At 37.9% G+C, this 19,063-nt stretch overlaps 1 protein-coding gene across 1 annotated transcript in view; it reads left to right on the forward strand.

The window, feature by feature from the left end:
* The first annotated feature begins 4,230 nt into the window (after positions 1–4,230).
* Positions 4,231–19,063, forward strand: part of LOC126094501 (protein farnesyltransferase/geranylgeranyltransferase type-1 subunit alpha) — an 84,259-nt gene continuing 69,426 nt past the window's right edge. Inside the window, exons 1-2 of the mRNA XM_049908913.1 lie at positions 4,231–4,389; positions 14,966–15,089. Coding sequence (XP_049764870.1) covers positions 4,248–4,389; positions 14,966–15,089 — 266 coding nt within the window. The 5' untranslated portion in view covers positions 4,231–4,247. The remainder of the gene's footprint in view (positions 4,390–14,965; positions 15,090–19,063) is intronic.

Below are 19,063 nucleotides of genomic sequence, written 5' to 3' on the forward strand. Positions count from 1 at the left end.
TTCTACCAGGCGGCTCCCTCTTTCATTTCTTAGCCCCAATCCATATTCACCCACTACGTTTCCTTCTCTCCCTTTTCCTACACTCGAATTCCAGTCACCCATGACTATTAAATTTTCGTCTCCCTTCACTATCTGAATAATTTCTTTTATTTCATCATACATTTCATCAATTTCTTCGTCATCTGCAGAGCTAGTTGGCATATAAACTTGTACTACTGTAGTAGGTGTGGGCTTCGTATCTATCTTGGCCACAATAATGTGTTCACTATGCTGTTTGTAGTAGCTTACCCGCACTCCTATTTTCCTATTCATTATTAAACCTACTCCTGCATTACCCCTATTTGACTTTGTGTTTATAACCCTGTAGTCACCTGACCAGAAGTCTTGTTCCTCCTGCCACTGAACTTCACTAATTCCCACTATATCTAACTTTAACCTATCCATTTCCCTTTTTAAATTTTCTAACCTACCTGCCCGATTAAGGGATCTAACATTCCACGCTCCGATCCGTAGAACGCCAGTTTTCTTTCTCCTGATAACGACATCCTCTTGAGTAGTCCCCGCCCGGAGATCCGAATGGGGGACTATTTTACCTCCAGAATATTTTACCCAAGAGGACGCCATCATCATTTAATCATACAGTAAAGCTGCATGCCCTCGGGAAAAATTATGGCCGTAGTTTCCCCTTGCTTTCAGCCGTTCGCAGTACCAGCACAGCAAGGCCGTTTTGGTTATTGTTACAAGGCCAGATCAGTCGATCATCCAGACTGTTGCCCTTGCAACTACTGAAAAGGCTGCTGCCCTTCTTCAGGAACCACACGTTTGTCTGGCCTCTCAACAGATACCCCTCCTTTGTGGTTGTACCTACGGTATGGCTATCTGTATCGCTGAGGCACGCAAGCCTCCCCACCAACGGCAAGGTCCATGGTTCATGGGGGGGGGGGGCGACTGTTTGCATAAAAAGGGGCAGTCTAGTGATCTGTCCCTACAAATCTTTAAAAATGAATTAGAATGACAGAAGAGATGGATGAGTATTCTCAGTATCTATTTCGCATTTGCACATTTGTTATGTGACGACGTTACAACATCATGCAGAAAAAAATTAAAGACGTATTTGACAATGAAAGAGCAAAAATTGCAATGGTCAACAGATGGGAAACAGTGTTCTGTACATCAAGGAACAATGAAGAAACTGAATTGAATTTCTGGAGTTGCATGCATCATTCCATTGTCTGTTGCAACATTTTTCGATGGAAATGAATGATGAGTATAGAGACCTTAGCATTACTGTAAAGTATGTTGGTTAAATTAAGGGAAATGTCTAGAATAACGATTTAAAACCAGCTATTATTCAATTTATGAAGGTAAAAGGAGTGCAGGAACGAAAATTATAACATCCGAAATCGATCACAGACATCGCATTTTAAGTGGACTTAATTGCCCACTGCCCGTGACACTGCAAGATGTAAAACAACTTATTTTTGATCTGACAGGGATGCATTTAAAAAGAAAATCGCATTGCAAAAGGGACAAATTCGGGCAGAAAGCACAATCCGGTTCCCTAAGTTCTTAATGTTAAAGAAAACGTGAGGTTTGAAGAACTCATCGTGGGGACATTGCGCCATGCTTTAACCGCACCACAGTGAAGGTATCATCTACATCTACATCTACGTCTACATGACTTCTCTGCAATTCACATTTAAGTGCTTGGCAGAGGGTTCGTCGAACCACAATCATACTATCTCTCTACCATTGCACTCCCGAACAGCGCGCGGGAAAAACGAACACCTAAACCTTTCTGTTCGAGCTCTGATTTCTCTTATTTTATTTTGATGATCATTCCTACCTATGTAGGTTGGGCTCAACAAAATATTTTCGCATTCGGAAGAGAAAGTTTGTGACTGAAATTCGTAAATAGATCTCGCCGCGACGAAAAACGTCTTTGCTGTAATGACTTCCAACCCAATTCGCGTATCATATCTGCCACACTCCCCCCCCCCCCCCCCTACTACGTGATAATACAAAACGAGCTGCCCTTTTTTGCACCCTTTCGATGTCCTGTAACTGTAACTGTAAATGCATGGAACTCATTGTGGCCTTGATGGAATTATAAGGATAGTTTTCTAGGCGTTTTGAGGACACTGCCAGTCTTGCATCTGTTAGACAGTTTAACACTTGAGTCGAAAGCGTTCCTGTGCATATGTGAATAGAACAGATTGATCTGCATTGAAATTCCATTTTAAAGACAAATATTTTTCCTTGAAGTTGCCCAGGACGTCTACATTGTTTTTCTCTGGAAGAGTTTCCCACATCTCCATCACAGGTCTGCAAACACGATAAAAAATTTCGAACAACATATGTTTGTTCATGTTTTTTTTCAATTATGGAACTAAATAAGTCATCATTACATGGCAGTCTGAGAGCCAAAATCTGTGAAATTGTCTCCGACTGCCATATGCCGACAGTTTGTACCATATGAAAATAATTATATTACGTCTTTAGTGTGCCAAAAACAATTGAATAATTCTGAAAATTCATTTCGTTTGAGATACATGCTTTTGATAAATATGAAATATGAATCTAATCGTATGTAGTGTGACTGCATTTCCACTTAGTTATGGCACATATGCAGTTTACCCCTCTTCACCCACCTCCTATTCAGACAACATGGAGTGGCGTTTGGGAAGTGTGTAGTGAGGTTGAGCACTGTGGCACAAGCTGTATTCTTGGTTGTCACTGATCTATACAGTGGGTGCTTAAAGCGAAAGTAGTTAAATTTATTTCACGATATGCAGGAAGAATCCGACTACTGACATAATGATCTGTGGATTGCTTTGGAAACAAATAATTATCTTTCGACACTCATAACTTCTAGAATAATACTGAAAAATATTTGTGTAAGGAGAGTAGTTTCTCCGCACGAGCAGCTGATGGTCACGCTGAGGTTCCCGGCAACAGGAAGAAGGTATAAGGATCTTGAATTTTCGACTGTAATTTCAAAACAACCATTGAATGATACCATACACAATACATGTGTAAATTTGTACACTTTCCTGAAGACAGCTTTCCTAAAGGCAAGTAAAGAAAGTCAGATCTGTAATATATCACTAGTGAAAAGGTACAGACATTATTTTTATGGTTTTAGATGTGTTTGAAACTCAGCATATCTAAGAAATTATAGGTGTGTGTGGTATTAGCTGCAGTTTAGTTTCTGATTCCGGATATTCAATTTGCTGCCTGACGTCCACCAGCAACCCATTATAAGCTTCCTCACCAGAATATAAAACTATTCTAAATTCATATATAGGGATTACAGCCCATATGTAAAGTTTTACTTCTAGTTATAACATAGTGATTTCTACAGTTCATCTCTAATTCGTCTTACTATGAGCTACATATTGTTTTAAGATTTCGTAAATTTGCTTATCTGTTTACAGTAAACAAGTCCAACGATACTTTCATTTTATTAAAAGTTTTCTTTATCTTTGCCTATTAGTCGTAGGGTTAAATTCTCGTATTTTCTCTGTTAACAATGAGAAGCTGATCTCTGTTGCTTTATTCATTGCCCTTTATTTTCCACAAACATATGTGACTCCAGTACATTTCAATAAATTCAGCAATGAACTCTCTAGAGCACTGATATGTAGTCCTATTTGCCGTTCTGAAATTCATTGTGAACACACAGACGTGAAACACTAGACTGCAATAACAAAAAACTAAGTCGAACACCTTTCACGCGCTTGGTTTGCAGCGATCTCCTGTTCACACGCTACTACTTTTCTGTGTAGATATGGTTGTCGGCAACAGTTTGGAGCAAATTTCCTGTCCATATGCAGCTAGTTGTCTACATAGTTGTGATATGTGCTGACATTTGCGCCAGCAGACCGTTGCATGTGGTGAGGCCTTAACACGAAAACCAGAATACAGATATTCTCCCTCGAGGTGGCAGTTGAACGACATTAATTGGTGGTAGAACACCGAAATTGGCGTCACAAAGTTAACCAGTTTTAACTTTTAGTGGCATGGCTAAAAGTTGTATCACCCAAGGGAGCTCACAGGAATCTGGATATTTCCAAATGCATCTTCAGTATCGCCACTCGAGTTGCGGATGAGTGGCGTCACTTTAGTTACATGTCACAATAGTGTATTTGGACACCTGTTGGAAACCGAAATCACAGCATCTGTAGCAAAATCTGTGCTGTCTTTCGTATATAGTATCTTTGGTATTGTTGTTATTTTGTGGTATTATGGCGGATAGCAGTTCAGAAGAGCTGTATGATGATGCTATTTGGGTGTTTTATAAAGACAGAGTCAGTTGGAAGGATGTTACACCAGTTCCGCAAGATGATGGACCACATCCCGTTGTAGCTATATCATATACTGAAAAATGTGCGTGATATTTTGCTGTCAGTCAAAGTAAACATTGTGTACTAGATAAGATTGTAACTATTATTCTTCCATACTGTAAGGTAGCCAAGGGATGTGTGTCACAATACGAGTGGAAAATATTTTTCAAGCCTTGTGTGCAGTGAATCATTGGTGTATAGTACTGTTGGGAAGGAAATATACGTAGCGAGGCCTAGAATGTTTGCTGTTTTCGATTAGTGACTTATTGAATGCACGATATTTTGTTGACATCATACATTCTGTATAAAATTTGCCTAGACATGTGCAAATAAGTGGTAGTTTTATTAGAACTGGTAACGATCAGATTCATGGCATTCAGCCGCACGAACTAAACCTGAATGAGGTGCAGGTGAAGATGTTTGTTTGGAAGATATTCCATTTAATTAATAAACCGCGTTCAGGTGCACCATATTTGTAGTTGTTTTAAGTTACATATACGGAGAGGGCCTCGAAATTGTTTTATGATGCTCATCTAATTGATTAGTGGTTACCAGCAGCATGAAAAACACGACGACGGGCGTTGGTCGAGACCTGTGATGTAACGAAGACGTGACGAGCGACTTTATAGTGTTATTGGTAGTATATTTATGTGCTCTGTAAGAAGTGGGCGTTTGTAGCAGACGTTTGCGTTGGGTGACGCTGTCTAATGTTTAATTTTGACTCCTGGAAAGTTGTTGGTTGTGGTGTTTGTAAAAGGGTATTTTGTGGGAAACGATGGTATGGATCACACTGTAAGGTGTGTTATACCACGTGATGGAATGGGACATTTGCATACATTTTAATGTGTTTATACTACATCAAGAACTCTTTAGGTGACCGCAAACTATTTCAATGAAGTAAACTATAGAAATATTATTAGGTATAGAGAGAGTCATCTGATGTAACAAGGCCCAAGTGAAGATAAAAATCTATCTGTGGTAATGTAGTATAATAATCTTATTAAATTACACTCAACTGGAGTCTGAAATATCTTTTGCTTGATAAGGGCAATTCCATAGTTACGGGTGTTACATGTACACACCTTAAAATCAGGAAAAATAATGTAAGGAAAAATATTTATTGAATTTAATATTGAAAACTTTTAAGGCTTACATTATATTTCACGATAGAAATGTTGATACTGGAATTGTTTTATTGTTCTCCCGGTTATTAATCAAAAAAGTAGTGTTACGGGTGTTACCAAAAGTAGACCTGGTCCCTGTTATGAGTTAGGTAATTCTCTAATTTCTGCAAACTTGGCGAAGCTTTTATTCTTGTAAAACAACTGTCAAGAGGTATTGCCCCAAATTTTATTTTGAAATATAAATTTTTATTTTTTTTGACATCATAACTCAGTATATATATATTTTTTGCTGTTACGGGCGTTACATTAAATGTTACGGGTGTTACATAGATGCATCAGATTTGATTCTTGAAGGAATAAATCTACCTCTTACAATTGCATAAAAAGAAAAGAAGTATTGTAGTTTATTTGGAATAAAAGTATGTACTTAAGAGAACATATTTGAAGGATAAAGCTATTTATTACACAAAAAATTTTGTTACAATTTCATAGTACAACTAGGCCAAGATATCGTTACTTACTTAACATTTATCTCATTTTGTAGGCCTAATAAATTTATGATAAAAATGTTTTCTTATTATTGATAGGTTTAAAAACTTCATTTAATAAACTTTTCCAGCAAAATCCAATTCAAAATTGAACTCATAGTACAAACGGTTACCTTGTTTAATTTCTGGTGTTGTTGCCTTACTTGACTGAATTTCACAAAACAAACATCAGTTTCATCTAGTTTAAAAAGTGTTTTACTTTTTCCTACTGACTTCAGAAACATTATTTTCACATCCTCCTCTTCATCAACCTCACTCTGGCAGATTCCCAAGTAACGGTGTTGAATTTTGGGTAGGGTTGGCTTCTTTATGTCACTTGGAATGTCAACCAAGACAAATAACCCAAATTTTAAATCAGACTTTTCAATTTTATTAGTTAGGCTTAACTCAAAAGCACTTCCAATATTGTCTTGTGATTCAGATGGTGAAACAGTCTCCTGATCAGAACTGCACACTTCATAGAAGTTTATGCATCTTTTTGCATGTAATGTTTTAACTTTGGCATCCTCAGTAATAAATACTGACATCCCTGTCATTAATGACTCTGCTGTTTTTGAAACCAGCAAATCAGTTGTGTTATAAGTCCGAAAGTGATGGCAGCCCTGGATTTGAGGAATTGCTTGTAAATTTTTCCACCTTTCATCCAAAATAGGAATGTTATGCTCCACTGTTATCTTATCAACCCATAGTACCTTAATTTTAGAAAAATTCTTCAGAGTGTAGTCATAAAAGTCAATTGCGTTGTTAATAATAACTTTCCTAGATCTAACAGCTGTCCACACACTCCTCTTCAGTGCACCTCCTATGCCATCCATGGCTCCTTTACCATGTGAACTGGCAAAAAAAATTCCATTCAACTGTCAATCCAAAGTTTCAGAGCCAATTATATCGGAAACTATCTTTTTAATAATACCAGATTTTTTACTGGGGCTTTTTGGAAGTACCTTCAACACTTTCTTCACAGCTTTACTAAATGTCTTTTACACTTGTAAGTCCCAATAGGAGAAGATTCATTTGGAACTTTTGATCTTGCGAGTTCTAGTTTTTTCTTTTCTCTGAATGCTCTCTCTCTCTCTCTCTCTCTCTCTCTCTCTCTCTCTCTCTCTCTCTCATTTTTCTTCGATTCTTTTCTCTAAGACGTTGATTATTTTTCAATTTTTTTTAACCTGCAATCTTCTTAATTCGTCTCGTTCTTTCTTCAAGTAAGCTTCTCTGTTTTCATGGTTTTCTTTCATCTTTTCTTGGTACTTCTTCACTCTTTCCCTTGCTGGTACTGGTGCCATGGTCTCCGAAGACAGAAATCATGATAATGTAGGCGTATATATGTATAAACATAACGCTGTCCAGAGAGATAAAAGTAGAAGACATTGTTAAGCATAGGCTCTTATGAATGACTAGAATCTGCCTTAATGAGCAGTTTACTGGGCCTATATAAAATTTAAAACTGAGGTTAGCAATATTGTTGTTCTTGGAAAAGTTAGAATGGAAAACATAAACTATATGTAATCTAATTTTGGGCTTAATTAACTTTTTAGGAGGATGTCAGTTGAGTCAGGTTAATACTCTAATTAACTTTTATAATGTAGGTGTAGTGCTTAAACAAAGGTATGCAGTGGAATAAAAATTTTAGTTTTCATGCTTAAAACTGTTTTCATGCTTAAAACTGTTTTCAAAAATGACTCTGAGCACCATGGGACTTAACATCTGTGGTCATCAGTCCCCTAGAACTTAGAACTACTTAAACCTAACTAACCTAAGGACATCACACACATCCATGCCAGAGGCAGGATTCGAACCTGCGACTGTAGCGGTCACGCGGTTCCAGACTGAAGCGCCTAGAACAGCACAGCCACACCGGCTGGCAAAACTGTTTTCATGTCATAAACATAGTTAAGAAACTTTATTCATTAGTAATAATACCATTTGGTGATAATTTAAATGTAGGGCCTAGGCCTACTAAAGATTAAGGTGGCATTAAACCTTCCAATTCAAGTTACGGGTGTTACGCATGTGTTAAGTAACACCCGAAACAAAAATTAGTAACACCCGTAACAGCTCTAAGAGTGTTAAATAAGATTTCAAAATGCCATGTAATGGTATGATATTGTAAAACATGTGCATAACCTCACTTTCACAGAAAGGTATTGTAGAGAGCAAATTTACTAGATTACAAATAAAACTTTTGTATCTTTTTTGTTACGGGTGTTACAAGCTGCATATATATTATAAAACTAACAAAATAGAGAAATGCAATTAGCTTACCTCAGCAAAATGAATTATTATGAGCTATAACAATGTTGACTTCAATATTCTTTGCAACAATAGAACAATCAGCCATAGCTAACACAACTAATATTCATCTGGAAATAGCATAAAACATGCCTCTCTTTGGTGCCATAGAGTAGTGCACTTTAAACACTTAGTGAAGGTAGAAATTTATTTTTTTCATATTCATGATTATTTTGCAATGAACAAATGTACTTTTAACTTGGCATTTTTAAGGTTATATTTGTAATATTGTCATTTTAATTTTTTTGTCACATAGTCTCTTTAACATGGAATGACCCATAAGTAGATAGAAAGTAAAGTCGTCTGGCATTGTCACCCAGGAGATCCTAAAGGTCAGATTTAGATGCATAATTTCAAAGGTTTTTTTTCCCTTTCTTTTTCTTGTACTCGTCGCACCTTTCATACACGAAGTGTGTGAGATGTGTATTTAACTGTATCTGGTTAGTATAGGTGATAGTAAAGGGCCTTTGTAGTGTGGTGTCATGCCTGTGTTGATGATTAGAGAATGGTTAGGATGAAACCTAGTGCTGGCAAATAGCCTACGTCTCTGGAAGAGCACCGAGGGGGCTGACAAGCTTAATATCCCCATCTGATGGACATCTCGCCGCCAACAGTGTCTCATGCCCTTACATAATGAGACACTGCAGAGAGGTTTGGAGTTTAATCCAGGACAGTAGTGCAAAGATTGGTGCTCAGGGAGCTTGCAATGCCATAACTCCACACTGCTGCCTTAAAGGCAAAGGGAAATCGTCCAACATCAAATGGTATACCCAGGCGATTACCCTGCATTAATAATTTTTGTATTCCTGTCTGTTTTTTAATATTAAAATTATTTCTTGAATTGATGTGATGGGAAAAGTACAAAAAAATTTCATTTTGACCTGCTTTATGTAGAAGTTATTTGTTTCCAACATGAAAATGTACTATCCTATGATATATCATCGATGCACAAGCCGTGGAATGAAAACCTTTGTCAGTGCTTAATATCAAGAATATAAACTGAAGACTATCACACCTTGACACACATGCAGAGTTATCAGTTTTAAATGTAAATTCAGTGACAGCACTGTTAATTCAAAGGAAAGTCATTTATTCATCTATGCCTCGTATTACAACTTGTCCTTTGAAGTGCATAATGATCATTTTGGTTACAAATTTAACAAAGGAACTCGCATGAATATCTCTTTTCACCATCCATTTGACCATTGGCCGCCCTTCTGTAATCTTTCCACTGTGGCAATCATTATCTGGAGACCAAGCTGACATAAATGGCTCATGCATTATCAGACCCATGCCAAAAAAAGTTATTTTTTTCTCTCCCCTAAACTCCCGGCCATCTGGCTCTTCCACTTACATTTTCGCCAAGCCTGGCATATACTGTAAGTTTAGACAAAATCTGTGAAGGCGAGTAGGCACAGACTTTTTATTAGGCTAGTTATTTTTTTAGTTTCTGTGTAGATATGAGGCTGAGTGATATATTTCGCAATGGTTCCCTGTGAACAGAAATCGTGGCTGAGCTAACTGGATCATAGCAGATATGTTTATCCTGCACTAATGATCACTAGTCAGTCATCTGAACTGTCACAACTTTCAGTCTACAGTAAAATAACATCCCATTATTCTTCGCTTTCAGGGGCTAATTTCTATGTCAAATTCAAGATTACTATGACTATTAATTTTCACAAGACTTGCCTGAACAACAATACAGGAGAGAGGCTGAAACAGCACGTTTTGTTGTCGAGTATACAAAGTTGCAGGTGGTGAAGGCAATATCTAGTGATAGCCACCTCAACTGAAACATGACTGTCAATGCTGAGAGACATATAAATAAGGTTTTATTTTTTCAAAGGGCTGTTCTCAAGTTACCTGAGTATACTCAGGATTTTAAGTTTCTGTCGAAATAATAAAAGTGAGAACTTAGGACTTAATGTTTAGGGTAATGTGTTCCAACTCTCTTCTTTCCCTAGTCTCAAATGTTGATTATTCTACCTTTGGTTACTGTTTTTCCTCAGCTACCATGAGACCTCACAGGTCATGAAACGAGTTGATACATAATCTGTTTATTTTATTTACGTACTTGTTTTACCTGTCAGGATTAGAACCTTCATACCTTTTTATCTAACCAGACCTCCTTAGTCAACATAACAGTAAGTAGAATACATGAGCTGTATATAATGATGGTGATGGTGATGAAATTAATTGCACAAATTAAGGAGAGAAGAAGATAAAGAAAGAATTAGTATTATGCCTGGGTACAGTGAAGATTCTTGGATCTGGTGGTGCTGTTATGGCGTGATAGGTATTTGGCATGTGAGGAGAGGTATTGAGGACACCACTGACTAGGAAGCTGGTGCATAAAACATAGTATATGAAAGCCATGACACCAGTCTGGCCATATCCACAGTGCTGTACATAGGAAGGACTGAAATGATCAAACAACCAAATATTCCACTCATGTCCTAAGCAAGTGTTCATGGCTAATTCAAGTCATCTGGCATTATCACTAGTTGTGCTGTGTTGAGTTACATCACAGTAGTAAATATTTCACAAGACTGGAGACTGACCTAATTTTTGTTTAAATTGAGGTGGAAATATTCAAAGTTTTTTGATTACACCTAGGGAAGGCAAGAGATTTTCTGCAAGCTGAAGCAGTTTGTTCTTCTCAATTTAGATGCTTATCCAAGACATCTTTTACTGTGTTTGGTAGTATAATTGGATATCATTAAGGATTGTTAGAGGAGCTATTTCACCAAACAGTCCGTTAATCAACTTTTGATGTGACATGAAGGTGATAAGTGACTTTTTAGCATTCAGTTTAAGATTTTATGTTGATGTAGCAGCAGCAATGTCCCTAGGGTTGGTGCGTAGAAATAACTGGCTGTTGTCATTATATAATCAGTGATTACCAGGATGTAGTGCATATGAGATGACATGATATGGATATGCAGTGAGAACAGTAATGGACCAAGGCTGTACCCTGGAGGACTCTAGTGTGTATGTGTTTCTATGATTACTGCTCTGGCCGGCAGACAATTCTTTAATTCTTTAATATTTGTTTTTGAACTAGCTGTAGAACTGCGTTGTTTGAGAAAGCAGGTTTCATTTCTGTAAGTAATATGTCTAAAATCAACATACTCAAAAGCTTGCAGAAATCTAGCAGTGTCAAAATTGTCACTTCATGCCTATCCATGGTATGCATGGTGTTGGCAGTCACTTTAATAAAATTGCTGTGCTCTGATGTTTTTGGAGGCTTGACTGATATTGTCAAGGATCTTATTAATTCTAAAGTAGTCCCTCAGTTGCTCATAAATAGTGATATGATGGTACTGCAGATAATATGCTCATCAGGCCATACTCGCTTGGTGACCATTGGCTGTTGGTCATTGAAGGATATGGAAAACTAAAAGACGAAGATTGAAAGCATCAGTGAGAACTGGAATTTAATATTGACAGTGTTCTTAATCATACCTGTGGGATTCCATCTGTATCTCCTACTTCAGAGCATTGCTTTATTTACTGTTGTTGTTGTTGTTGCTGTTGTTGTTGTTGTCTTCAGTTCAGAGACTGGTTTGATGCAGCTCTCCATGCTACTCTGTCCTGTGCAAGCTTCTTCATCTCCAAGTAACTACTGCACCCTACATCCTTCTGAATCTGCTTAGTGTATTCCTCTCTTGGTCTCCCTGTATGATTTTTACCCTCCACACTGCCCTTCAGTACTAAATTGGTGATCTCTTGATACCTCAGAACATGTCCTACCAACCAATCCTTTCTTTTGGTCAAGTTGTGCCACAAATTGCTCTTCTCCCCAATTGTATTCAGTACCTCCTCATTAGTTACATGATGTAGCCATATCATCATCATCATCATCAGGACTTGCTTCCTGCGAGCCGGTTAGGAACTTTGTGAACGGTATGCCTCCATTGGTTTCTGTCCTAGTATAGCTTTTCCCTCTCCACTACATCCCATGTTACTCCTCGCCTCTTGAGATCTTCCTTAACCTGGTCTGTCCATCTCTTTCTAGGCCGCCCAGTTGCTCTTCTTCCTGGTACCTACATCTCCAAACACTGGCATGGAGTTTGAGTTGGGTGCATTTGCTTCACACGACCGAACCACTTCAATCTCAAAGCACTCATCCTCTCTTCTGTAGTCAATGTCAACTGCAGGTCTCGTCTTACATAATCATTCCTGACTCTGTCTCTTCTAGTTTTTTGTAGAGCTGACCTAAGGAACTTCATTTCACATGCTTGTATTTGACTCTCTTCTCTCTTATTTATGATACAGGTCTCTAGACTATACATCATGATTGGCTGGAGAAAAGTTTTATACATGGTCTGTTTGGCTCTGTGAGGGCCTTCCTTGCCCCAGATTAGATTTTGTACTTGGTGGAAGAAGCTAGAGCCTTTTGTTATTCTGTTTAATACTTCCAGTTTGGAACTTCCATCTCGTGATATGATGCTACCCAGATAATTGAAACTTTTCACACATTCAACCATCTCCCCCTCCAGTATGATGTGACAAGGTGTGGGTGTCCTGCTCGTCTTCATTGCCACTGTCTTGTTCCTACTCACAGTTAACTTGAATTTTTTTAAATTTTGTGTTCCAGTAATCTAGTCTCCTCTGAACCTCCATTTCTGTCTCCTCCCAAATGGCGATGTCATCAGCAAAAACAAAAGTGTTGAGATCTTCATTTTCTTCTTGCTTGATTTCTTTCACGATTGTGTCCACAAGTGTAATGAAGAGTAAAGGGGAGAGCGAACTGCCTTGCTGAACACCGCTCTTTGTCTTAAACCGTTTTGATCTTCCACCTCCTACTTGTACACTGCTCTCACAACCATTATACAGCACCTGGACTTTTTTAATTAATGAATCAGGAACATTGTGTTTTCTCAAGCATTCCCATATTTTATCCCTTGGTACACCGTCATATGCTTTTTCCAAATCCACGAATACTACTGTCAAGTCATTTTCTTTTTCTCAATATTTATCCATTAACTGTCGGAGGGAGATCTATTGTTCCCCTGTTACTTCTGAACCCATGCTGGTGTTCTAGAATTTTATGCAATCTTTTTTCTATGACCTTATTCCATTATCTTAAGGCAGTGTGATAACAGTGTGATTCCTCGGTAGTTGGTGCATTTCTTTCTACTACCTTTCATGAACAATGGTATTATAATTCCTTCTTTCCATTCATCTGGCACTTTGTTTTATTTCCATATCACCCCCAGCACCTGGTGCAACCATTGTATTCCATGGATTCCTGTGGCATTAATCATATCTGCTGTCAGCTCATCTACTCCAGCCACCTTCGCACTTTTCATCTGTTTCAGGGAATTCTCTGTTTCTAACCAAGAGATTGGATCCTGCCCTTCCTCTAATTCAATGACTTTGGTGTCAGTTTCATGTGCACCTTCACCATTCACTAAGATTTCAAAATAATTCTTCATCTCTTCTCTGATACCTTCCATGTCCCTGATAATATCCCCATCCTCTGTTTAAATCACTTTTATGTCTTCACTATCAGATCTTTTACTTTTCAATAACCCATATAGCAGTTTTTGATTCCCTTTGCTACCCTGCTCTAGTTTCTGGGTGAATATTTCCCTACTCTTCTCCTTTTCTTCCTTCACAATTCTCTTTGCTTGGAGTTTCTTTTATCGGTATTCCTTCTCCAGTGTTATCACCTTGTGTGTTCATCTAAATGTTTTAAGAAAAATGCATTCTGTGGGGAAGATGTTGTCCTGTGGCTAACAATTTGTCACAACACAGGAACATATTTCTGTTGAGAAAAGTTGTTTTACTTGTATGTAGGCGCTTGAAAAACAGCATCAAATTTTGATTTTTCTAGGCTGAATCTGTACTGCTGTTTCTGCAGTGCTGCTGGATTTGACACTCTGCATAGAACAGAGTGGACATTCCAGAGATTGGCATTGTGCACAAATGAATTCATTTTGCTCTACAGGTTTCTGTATGCATACCAAAATTCAGGTATTGGATTTTGCTTCAATCTTTTATGTGCAGAGTTTCATTTATTAACTATCTAGCATCATTCCATAGTCAGCCATGGAGCAGGAGGTATCTTTGCTTTAATACATCGCTGAGGGGCATGTTTTTCACAAAACACAGTAATCTTGTGACTGAATTCCCGCACTTTACTGTGGTAAAGTTGGCTCATTGCTTATATTCTGCCTTTGAACATCCGAAGAGATCTTTTGTACTGCTTCAAGGTTAACCAGTATTAAGCTTCTGTAGATTATAAGGTGAGATTTTTCTGTGGTGGTATGATCTCTATCTGCCAGAAATTATGATTTGCCACATAGTTTGGATGGTCCCTCTTTCACTTTCTTGTATCCTGCATGCTGGTGGCTGTCAGAACATCAATCACTATATGATTGATCCTTTCTGGGATTTGGTTGGTCAGCATCTTGTTTGTCACTGGTCCTTAGTAGCCCTATTGCTGCTTTTTGGACTCTCATGCTGTTCAGAGACTTTGCAGTCTATTGAATACCCAAAGCTTGAGAAGACACAGTTTTTTAATTGTAATCATCTGTGTTTGACTAATCTGTGTTTGTCACACTAATCTTTATGTTGTAAGTTTTACAAATAGTATTACAACATCCTTCATTGTACACATGTTCATTAAAATTCATTTCTTTTGCAGTTGTTGATGTTTATAACTACTTTAGAGCAATCCTGAAATCGGGAGAGAAATCAGAGCGAGCCCTGCACCTTACGAAAGATGCACTGGACTTGAATCCTGCAAATTATACTGTTTGGCAGTACAGGTAATTTTTTTTTGCTTTGTCTAGATTAGTTTGAGGTCACTGTTAACCTTACGTCTTCCAGGCTACACAGTAGACAGGTAGGTTTGATTTCTTATGGTTGCAATCAGTAACATAGTATGAGATTATGTTGTACACATAGGGCACTTATGTGTTTTGTATGTACTGTATGTAGATTAGATCAGATTAACTTCATAGTTTCTACACCATTTACTTTATACTTTTTACACTATTTGCTGTAATGAGTGAATTGAAGGACTGCTTTGTTTATACATCAGAGAGGAAAGGGACCAGTAAGCAGCAAAGGAAGAAGTGTTATGAATTGTGTGCTTATAGATCAAGTAGCTATATGCAGTGTTGTATTTGCCAAAACAAGTATAGCACCCAACATCCAAGGTAGCAGGAAGTGAACCCCCTGCTACAGATAGGTAGTTGCTGTACAAGGTAGCTGTCTTTTACACTAATAACTGATGTGTTCACAGGGCATTATAACTGAAACACAAGTAATATGGGCAACACAAAATAAAACAAGTAAGGACAGTTGACAACAATGATCCCCCTTCAATTTACAAAAAAATAATTAACATTTATTAACACAGCAAACAATGAAATACTCAGCCATGAGTGATGCATGACTCTGTAGTTAGAGCTGTAACACTAATCTAATTTTTATCACAGTGAAGGAGAACTATCCAATCTAGAGGTTCTCAAACTTTTTTGGTGACAGAACCATTTTGTGATACTAAATATTTTACAGAGGCCTAAAATGTGCACTGATGTTCATTCTTTAATTATAATCGTTTAATGAAGATCGTACAAAAATAGATGCATTGTGCACTACTGAATTCTACAGCAATGTACAAAACAACACACAATACACAAAATAACCTTATATTAGTTCCACTGCTAATTGATAAAATTATTTCCATTTAATGGGGAGTGCGAAGTTTTATTTCTTATTTTTGACCAAATGTTTAATGCCATGCTTGATAGAACGGAGTTGAAGCCCCATGTCACATTCAGCATCCAGTCTGTTGGGGTATTTTGTCATTGTAGTTGCATATACCGATTGTTTTGTTTCACACAGTTATGTTGTTGGGAACAGGAGAAGAACAGTCAGAGCCTGTGTGGCAAGTTTTGGTTGTTCATCGCTAATGCTACACCAAAAATCAAGTGTCATAGTTTTGAGTAATAGTGACATGCTTGACTAATGTTGATTCTAAAAAGGAATCATAGTTTTGTTTGATATATTTTCTGGCTTCCGAAAATTTGGTTCACAGGAATTCTGAACCCACGAATTCGTTTTCAGTTTTGTAATCTGCTTTTCAGGGAAACATGTCGCAAAAGGTGCAGGCATATGGTGGAGAATGACCAATTCTTCAAATATTTCATTTAGTAATTCTGCTCTCGCCATAGAACACATTCAGCATTAAAAAGATTTCTAGTTCTCTTTTTGCCAATATAAACAATCCAGAAATCTAATTTCTGCTTTGAAGGCATTTGTTTTGTAATTAGTATTGAAAACTGTCCTGCTTTCCTTTGAAAGATAAATTTAACTCATTCATTTTTCAAAATATATCTGCCAAAAAGGCTAGTCTGAGCAACCAGGTGACGTCTCTCAAATGGTCTTTTAATTTAAAAGAAATGTCAGACATAAAAGCTTGTAATTCAGCTCATAGTTTGAATAATCTTGTTAAGGTCTTAGCCCGAGATAACCATTTAACCTTGGTGTGGAGTAGTAGTGTTTTTTGTCTGCTGCCATAATCGTCACACAGTATAGAGAACAATTGGCACTGAAGAGAGTACGATTTAACATAATTGTTTGTTTTTACTTCATCACTTAAAGCCAATTTTAGATATGGCGGCATCATCTTTATTGCGAATGCTTGTCTAGAGTGGCTGCAACTACAGTTTGGTGCTTTACTTTTTATTAGTAATCCTGCTCTTACTTTTTTACCAGTTATTGCCTTGGTCCCATCAGTATGAAAATCGAAGTCAAACCAATTGAGATGGTTTATAAAAAAAAATTGTTAGTTGTGTTAAAAATTTCTTTTCCAGTAGTGTTTGTTGGCAGTGATGGGCACACAAGCAAGTCTTGTTCGAGTGAATGTTTATATGGACATCATAAAATTATCAACAAAATGGCTGGTCCAGAACAAGATAATTTGTTTGTGTTGAAGACGTCCAACTAGTTCTTGGTTGTTGTAGCCTGCGAAATCATTAATTTGATACATAGTGGTGTCATTTGAAGGTTGCACTGTAGAAAGACGCTTTGCAGATTTTTCATCAAGCATACACTGTTTTATGTCTGCCATACATGGTTTTATTAAATTCTCAGCATTAGTGTGCATTTTGCCCACTTGTGCAATGCGATAGCTGACCAAATACAATGCCTCCTTTCGTTTTTCATTCACAGTTTGACCCGCATACTTCAGTTTTTTGACTTCTTAACAATAGTTCTTTCTTACATATAAAAAACCTTCATTCTTGTCTTTGCAATTGGGGTGTACAGTTTCTAAATGCTGAGGCATCTTAGCAGGTACCATGGACTATTAGAAAGTAGCTTGGTACGTAACGTGCAGAGAGGTGAGCCATTAGAATCAACATATCTGAGATTGGTGTGAGACTCTTCAGCTTCAGAGACTAGTTGGAAACCTTACTGCTTACAGCCTAGGAACTAGAAGTCATTACATCGTCTTTTCAAATTTCGGTCTTGATTGGAAATCTTTTAGGTTGATGCTGCATCTTTTATGTGAATCACCTTTGAGGTCATGATGCAAGACTTTTTTGCAACACCTTTAAGCCAATGCTCCATTCTATCTTTTAAAATGAACAGTTTAATTTATAATACAGCAAACGTAAAATAGTGCTGCCCGAAGATGGTGAATTTCACATCTATTATCAATAACAAACATGAATTGAATGTAGTCTGAGAGTGGTGTGCAGGTTCACCATGCCAGATTTGATTGCGCATTGCAATCACAAACTTGAGTAGGAATTGTACTCCGTGTTGCACTGCTTGGGTTTATGTAGTCGCAGTTGGAGAAGCACAGTAGTGAAGCCATGAATACTTCGAGGCAGTTCAAGGTATTTGTGCATGAGAGAGGGATGGAGACACCGTAATGGCATCATGGCAGCATGTGTAGGTGAGACAGCAAGAGAGAGAGAGAGAGCATGACAGCACAGTTGCCGCATGCATGTATAATGTTGAGTCACCACATACCTACTTGTATAACCTGAGACAGACAGAGAGAGAGAGAGAGAGAGAGAGAGAGCTTATCTGCACGGTTGCTGCACGTGTGTGCAGTGATAGTTACCACATGCCTGCTTGTACAACCTAAATTCTTTTCAGTCAATAAAATTCTTCTGGGTTTGAGGCCGCATTGTCATCTGTAAAATTCCGACATTTCGGCGACTGTTGCAAGGCGCTTGCCTCAGGGTGTATTGTCAACTGCTGAATGAGCACTAGTTTGGATACTTATACACTATGGTGGAGTGCAGAGGTCCCACATAAAATTGTACAAGGCCAGGAATATCTGTGTACAGGCTAGCAAAGATTTGGTGTGGGGAAGGATCTGCCACATTCGTGGTAGTCTCGACGCGAACAACATAAAACTGTATGAACTGCATCTCTTTCTGAGTGGGAAACTGGATGAGGATGACTGGCAGAAGGTCAACAGGTTAACCTTCCAACAAACCACAAGGTCAAGTGAAAGTACCACTAGTCTCTAGGTGATGAAGTTGACAAATTGCAGTGGAAAACAACAGATTAAGGACCAATTCTGGACATGCGCCGAACAGTGGTGAACCTCTCCAGCCATACCTTGAGCAATGCAGCCACAAAAATTTTGGCCAAAGGGATGAACTATGCAATCGCACCAGAACTAGTACCGAAAGAAGACATTATTGAATCAGTGGACGCCTCGGTTCATCATCTACCACAACCAGAAGCAGAGAAGATCCGACAAGAAACAGTA

This window comes from Schistocerca cancellata, chromosome 8 (assembly GCF_023864275.1).
Source record: "Schistocerca cancellata isolate TAMUIC-IGC-003103 chromosome 8, iqSchCanc2.1, whole genome shotgun sequence".
NCBI lineage: Eukaryota > Metazoa > Arthropoda > Insecta > Orthoptera > Acrididae > Schistocerca > Schistocerca cancellata.